Source organism: Vanessa cardui, chromosome 20 (genome assembly GCF_905220365.1).
Source record: "Vanessa cardui chromosome 20, ilVanCard2.1, whole genome shotgun sequence".
Classification (NCBI taxonomy): Eukaryota; Metazoa; Arthropoda; class Insecta; order Lepidoptera; family Nymphalidae; genus Vanessa; species Vanessa cardui.
This window is the reverse complement of record NC_061142.1, coordinates 11045235-11052182: the sequence shown is the minus strand read 5'-3', so window position 1 is coordinate 11052182 and position 6948 is coordinate 11045235. Positions and strand designations below refer to the sequence as shown.

The window sequence follows — 6948 nt, the reverse complement described above, 5'->3', positions numbered from 1 at the left end:
GTTACAAAAGGCTTCAAAAAGACAGGAATATTTCCATTAAATGCCAATGCAATATCTGACTACAAGTTCATCTTCGATCAAGAGGGTGACATTTTTGAGTCCCCAGTTCAGTCCCCAAGTTCCCAACAAGTGCAAGCCACAAATGTAAACTTTCAGATGACACACAGTGTCATCTGAAAGTTCACGACAATCTGACAAAGCCCAGTCTTCCACCTGTGTAGATGTAGGACAAAATAAGACGAAGAATAAAGCAACGCTATAAAAATTAAGAATTCATCAGAGAATACAGAGAGTGTCAAGCACCCAAGTTAAATCTACGAGTTACCAACAGGTGCAGCGACAAGCCCAATCCTCAAGTGTCCAAGCCACAAATACAAAACCCCTTGATATTATAGTGCCATCCACAAGTTCACAACAATTTGACGAAGCCCAGCCTTCTATCTGTCCTGTAATAATTAAAGAAATTCTTCCATCACCATCAGTCCCCAGTTGGTTCTCAAAAAATTTTTAAAGTTTCAAAACTGGTCTTGCATTTAACATCACCTCAGAATAAGACTACTCTTCTCAAAAGAGAAACAAAAAATAAATTTAAGGAAGACAATAAAACCAAGGTAAATAAGGAAAAGTTTGTCTGCAAAGAAAATACTTTGAAGAAGATGAAGAATAAAACAAAGCAAAATATAAAAATTAAGAGTTCATCTGCAAAGCAGAGAGACTGGCAGTGCATTTACTGTTACGAAATATTCGTGAAACCACCCACAGAGGATTGGATACAGTGCAATGCCTGCGAAGATTGGTGTCACGAAAATTGTGCTGATATGGGGGGAGATAAGGACCACATATATCTGAATTATGTGTCGATAATTAAAATTGATCCCATTATTAATTTAGACTGATTCCAAAGCTAAGTAGTATTAAGAAACTTAAAGTTTTATTAAAATTAAAAAAATGTTTACGATCCGATTCACCCCAAAAATTGGGGCGATTCGGATATTTTTGTTTTTAGTACCTAATTAAGAGAATATATCTATGATTTTAATTTTCCAATGTTTATTTTATAGCCGATTGTTACTTTTGACATTTTAACTAATAAAAATAACATTATATAATAATTTAGTATGATTTTCTCAACTTCAAAGAAAAAGTGATCCGATTCGCCTCGGTCTACCTTAAATTATCATTGAAGTTTTACTCGGTACATAAATTTTGATTCACACAACTTGTACTCGGCCACAAATGTCAAATTGCGTATTGATTTTATTAACTCATAAATTATTAAACAAAATTATATATTTTATAAAATTTTAACGGAAATGATTCGACATAGAAGTTTCGACATCAAAATTATCTTAAAAAATAAAAAGATATGCTGTGGATTTGACCTGACTGGATATGTACATTTAATAAAGTTGTATAAATTAAAAACTTAACACAGGCTATGAAAATCTTTATTTTGTCTTCGATTAGAATATCGGTAAAAATAAAATATCAAATAAGTTTTTAAACTGGCTATATTTAATGTTGTTTATTTATAAATATGAAATGATACAATGTTGTTCATAAATACAATACTTTTTATATTCATTTAGGATATAAATACACAAATTAGTCACAGATTAAAAACTAGACTATTCTAGATGTTACAATTAAAAAGGCAAGTTGTACACAGACTAAAAATACTTCATTAAACGGGCCACATTTGTGGTATGTTTTATATAAATTCTACAAGTTTAAATGTGGATGTTGTGTCATGTGTGTTCAAAGTTCTATGTTATTGTTACAAATCAAATTGAATTATACGTAATAAACTATAATATAAATTAATTGACAATTATTTTTTGTATTGTTATTCTTATTATCCTATTTATTGTGAAAATTACACTAATTATGTTATATTCTACTGGTAACTTTGTGACCATCAATTGTAAAATATGCAATAAGAACAAATGAATGCATTACTTCTCATTAATTCATTATTTTTCCTAAATATGTCAAAGGATTAACAAAAACCATCCACCTTGAAAAATCTTTAAAAACCACATAATTAATATCCATTATTATTCATATTTAATATTACCAGTACTCGATAGTAATCTTTAATATTTTTTTGGGAATGTAAGATACAATGAATGGTTTCATTCAGGAAAAAGGAAGTTATTTTATTTTAATGTAGGCAGATTATTTTAAATTGCGCATGCTAATCTTAATTTATTATTCAAATATAGTTTTTCCTACTGTATTATGGCGTAGGGTCGTACAGGACATAGGTTATTGTTTAGCTTGTGTTTAGTGTTAATATATCGTGTTAATATATCTCTGCAAATGCGAAATATTTAACAGCTTTATTGACACAATACGTCGGTATAAAATATTAAATTTATACGTTCTATCAATTCAAAAAATCTTATTCTTTTAGAATAAGATTTTCTATCTACTATATCCCCAAATTACATAACTATTTATTTTAAATAGTAACTTAGAGGTCTACTTTCGTCCATTTCGTAATAATTATAAAGCATTTTTTGTATACGGAATTCGACTCAAAATTTAACAAATAATCTATTGAGCTTTCTTGAATCTCCTTTTAATTTATTTAAATTATTGTAAAGGATGGTTCTATATAGTTTATAATTACTGTTACTGATTTTCGAACAATTCTTTAAAGCGTTTTAAAGTCAGTATTCTAAACCTTTAATAAGATTGCACTTACGATAAGTATTACATAATATCTATTCTAGTTTAATATATGGTTCAAGTTTCATTGCCCTCATGATGTCACCAGTGACGGAACATCTCCCAGCTTGCATTATGACCCTCGGGTCCTCCTTGCCGAAGACCAGCTGTTTGAAGTAATGCTCATTGAGTGTGAACGTTGTGTCGGGATCTTCGTCTGGTTCGCCTTCGTATACCGTCACTTTGTTCAGATCTAGTGCTGAAAGAAAAAAGATTTACATGATTGTTATGTAAATTTATTTTTTAAAACGATCAACTTTTTATGTTATGTTAGCTAAGTATGTCTTCGGGCGCGTTCGAATTTTACAAAAATCTTTTTGTTATAGTCTGTTTTTTTTTTTAAGATTAAGTTATTCAGTGGTTATAATTAGTTAATATGTTTTTTTTTTTTGTTTTTCTTAATTTTTTAAATTTATTTATACTTTTTATTCTTTTTATTCTATCTCGTGTCCTAATAAACATTTCTTTCTTTCTTTCTAAGTTACTTTTTATTAAATGAGCTTACTACTAGTGAATGTCCTGTCAAAATTGGTTCAGGCATTGCAGAGATTAGCCGGAACAAACAGATAGACAAAAAATGTAAAAAATATTATTTTGATACCAAAATGTATGTGCCGTGTATACATACATATGCATTGAGTATAAAGTTGTTATTTTAATATTAAAAACAGACACTCCAATTTTATTATACGTATAGATTTATTAGAAAGCAAAATAAGGTATCCATCAGAAAGGTAACGTAGTACCTACTGAGTTACTTAATACATTTGAAAGTCATTTTACAATGAATGAGCACGCAGGTGCGGTGAAGCTAAAGAGAGTCATTATTTGTTAATTCTACTAATATCATAAATGCGAAAGATTGTGAGGATGGATGTATGTATGTTTATTAATCTTTCACGAAAAAACTACTATATCGATTTGGATGAAATTTTACAGTAATATAGTTTATACATCAGAATAACACTTAGAATACAATTGATAACGGTTTTATGTAATTTGGTCATAATATATAACGATACGTATCAAGTATTCGTGCGAAACCGGGGCGGTTGCTAGTCTGTATTAAAATAGCCCTTTTTACTTAATGCATTTGTCTGTATACACGGTACATATACCAAAATAACATTTTTAACAATTTTGGTCTCTGTCTGTCTGTTAATTTCGGCTAATCTCTCGAAAGGCTGGACCGATTTTGACGGGACTTTCAGTGGCAGATAACTGATATAATAAGGAGTAACTTAGGCTACAATAATATTTTTTTGTTAAATTCAAACATTTTTAATAAATCTATACAAGCTATTTTGTCTCTGATGCTATTGAACAAACATTAAATATTTAATTTAGCAATGATCGGTGATGAATAGATGATGATTTAGCAATGTATGCCGGTCTCAGTATAGGTAGTAGATCACGTTCGGTAATCCTTTCAAGCGGTTCGAATTACTTCATTAGTGACAAACTAGTAGAACGTTGAAGCATATGCAATATTAATTTTGTGCGACTCCTGTGTGTTCTGTTGTTTAATTACTACCTACGATTTCCTACTAATATGATTTCCAGATAAAGACCCACCCACGAAGGGTTCCGTACCATCTATATTTCAATATTAGTATTATAAATGTGAAAGTAACTCTGCCTGTCTGTCATTCTTTCACGACCAAACCGTCGTAATGAATTTGATGAAATTTGGTATGAAGAAAACTTCAATTCCAAGAAAGGACATGAGCTATTTTTTGTCTAACACAAAGAAACACACAAACTGGTTGTCATAGCCAAGAATCTAAAACGCGAAAAAATCTGCGGGCAACTATTAGTAATCTAAAAAAAATCATATCTGTTGTATTAGTTGTACCCTAAATATTTAATTTATTTTGTTTTAGACGTTTGTTGTTATAGTGGACACAGAAATGCATTATCTGGGAAAATTTCAAGCCTAACTGCCATGGTTCATGAGATAAAGCCTCATGATAGCGGATAGACTGACGGACAGCGGAGTCTTAGCAAAAGACTTCCGTTTTACGTTAAGGATACTGAACCCCTAAATACGTATCCCTATGTATTTTCTAATATCTTAAGTCCAAGGTTGTTAACAGATTCTATGTAATTTCAGACGTAGGTAATTTCTATGCCTTGTAGTGAAAAAGTAAGACAGATTTACACTTACTCCAGGAATAAACCGACGTGCCTTTAATGATGTTGAAGAGGAAGACTCCCCCGAGTTCCCTCGCTTTATTGGGATCGACGCTCTCGACTCGGCTGCGTATTTTCGCGACCACGTCTGCTTTACTTTGATTGGGTTGATCGCTGTGAGACGCGCCCTAGAAACACGAGAAAAAAATTCAATGAAGCTTGGACTGAACTCATAACAGCAACATCCTGTAAATTCCCACTGCTGGGCTAAAGGCCTCCTCTGCCTTTGAGGAGAACGTTTGGAACATATTCCACCACGCTGTTCCAATGCGGGTTGGTGGAATACACATGTGGCAGAATTTCTATGAAATTTGTCACATGCAGGTTTCCTCACGATGTTTTCCTTCACCGCTGAGCACGAGATGAATTATAAAGACAAATTAAGCACTTGAAACAGCGGTGCTCGCCTGGGTTTGAACCCGCAATCATCGGTTAAGATGCACGCGTTCTAACCACTGGGCCATCTCGGCTCTCATAATAACATTGATTTGAGTAAAATACTTTGTAAACGTAAGGTATGATTTCATACTAGGTATATAATATTGTCCCTTTTTTGGAATTTTCTCCTATTCTATAATAATAAATAAATAAATATGAGACAACATCACATACATTACTCTGATACCAATGTAAGTAGCTAAAGCACTTGTATTATGGAAAATCAGAAGTTACGACGGTACCACAAACACCTAGACCCAAGACAACATGGAAAACTAATGGTAATCTACATTGACTCGGCCGGGAATCGAACCCGGAACCTCGGAGTGGCGTACCCATGAAAACCGGTGTACACACCACTCGACCACGGAGGTCGTCAAAAAGTTAACAGTGATAATTACCTAATGTCTTAATAAACAGAGAATACATTAGGTAATTTAAGGTGTAACCTTAAATTGGTATCTAACTTTATAAGATTTTAAGCTAACATGGTTATTATTATTACTAAAGGTATTAATTTCGGGATATTTACCATGTTTTTTTATTTTTGTTCGGTGGAGCTCGATATTTCGACAACACTTACGAATGTCTTGTTCACGAGACATACGTAGATAATGTTAAATATTCCGAAATTAATACCTTTAGTAATAAAGCTCACTTGTTGTTTTAATAATTAATAATACCAAAAAACACACACACAATTGAAATCAAAATAAATTAATTAACAAGAATTTCACACGATGGAAGATTATATTTATTGTTTTAATTTGAATAAAATTAGAATTAAAGTTATTACAAAGTAACGTACTCACCATGTTGTGTGTCAGGTTCCGTTCTGCTGTGTGCGGCGAGATCTCGGAGGCTGACTTTCACTCGATTGCAACATTTGCATGTAGGGTGACCATGATGATTTGAACTTTCTTTTGGGTTTTTAAAGACAAACTTACAACAACAACAACCTAAGACTGGAAGAGGACGTCTTAGCCATTGCTGGGCTACGGCGTCCTCTCCCTTTAAGGAGAAGGTTTGTAACAAATTCCACCAAGGTGATCCAGTGCGGGTTGGTGGAATACACAGGTGGTAGAATTTCTATGAAATAAGACACATGCAGGTTGAATATGCGCAAACAGTACGAGATGAATTATAAACACAAAACAAACACATTAATATTCAAGACAAACTTAATATCTATATTGTGTACTTGAATGTTTATTATAGAACTTGAATTAGATGGATTGTCTTGGGTTTCAAGGTTGTACGGGAAAGCGATCCCGTTGCATCCGCTGAAGAGACGGAGGGGGTACCGCTGCTTTTTTTAGTCGGTACTCTGGTGTTTCTTTTTTATGTTATAGGGGACAAACGAGCGGAAGGCTTACCTGATGGAAAGTTATTACCACCGCCTTAGGACATCTCTAACATCTAGGGGCTTGCAGGAACGCCTGATTTTAAGGAATAAGTTGAATGATGCTTTTTTCATGAAGGTATCCAAGTCGTATTGGTTCGGGAAAACTGGTTACACAGAGTGTTTGTGCTTTCATATTTGGACAAGCAAAAATGAACCGTAGATTTTGTAAACGCTCATCG

At 32.9% G+C, this 6948-nt stretch overlaps 1 protein-coding gene across 1 annotated transcript; it reads right to left on the bottom strand.

Moving 5' to 3' along the window:
* Nucleotides 1–1493: 1493 nt before the first annotated feature.
* LOC124538462 (fatty acid-binding protein-like) lies at nucleotides 1494–6387 on the bottom strand. The gene is made up of 3 exons (XM_047115533.1): nucleotides 6177–6387; nucleotides 4901–5054; nucleotides 1494–2932 (listed from the first exon to the last, which is right to left on the bottom strand). The coding sequence occupies exons 1-3, from the start codon at nucleotides 6177–6179 to the stop codon at nucleotides 2730–2732; spliced, it is 360 nt and encodes a 119-aa protein (XP_046971489.1). The 5' UTR covers nucleotides 6180–6387; the 3' UTR covers nucleotides 1494–2729.
* Between the last annotated feature and the right edge of the window lie 561 nt (nucleotides 6388–6948).

Excerpts from the sequence above, each read along its gene's own strand:
- LOC124538462 (XM_047115533.1), bottom strand. Across the intron at positions 2,933-4,900 it reads CACGTCGGTTTATTCCTGGA|CACTAGATCTGAACAAAGTG; the intron begins GTAAGTGTAAAT and ends TTTTTCTTTCAG.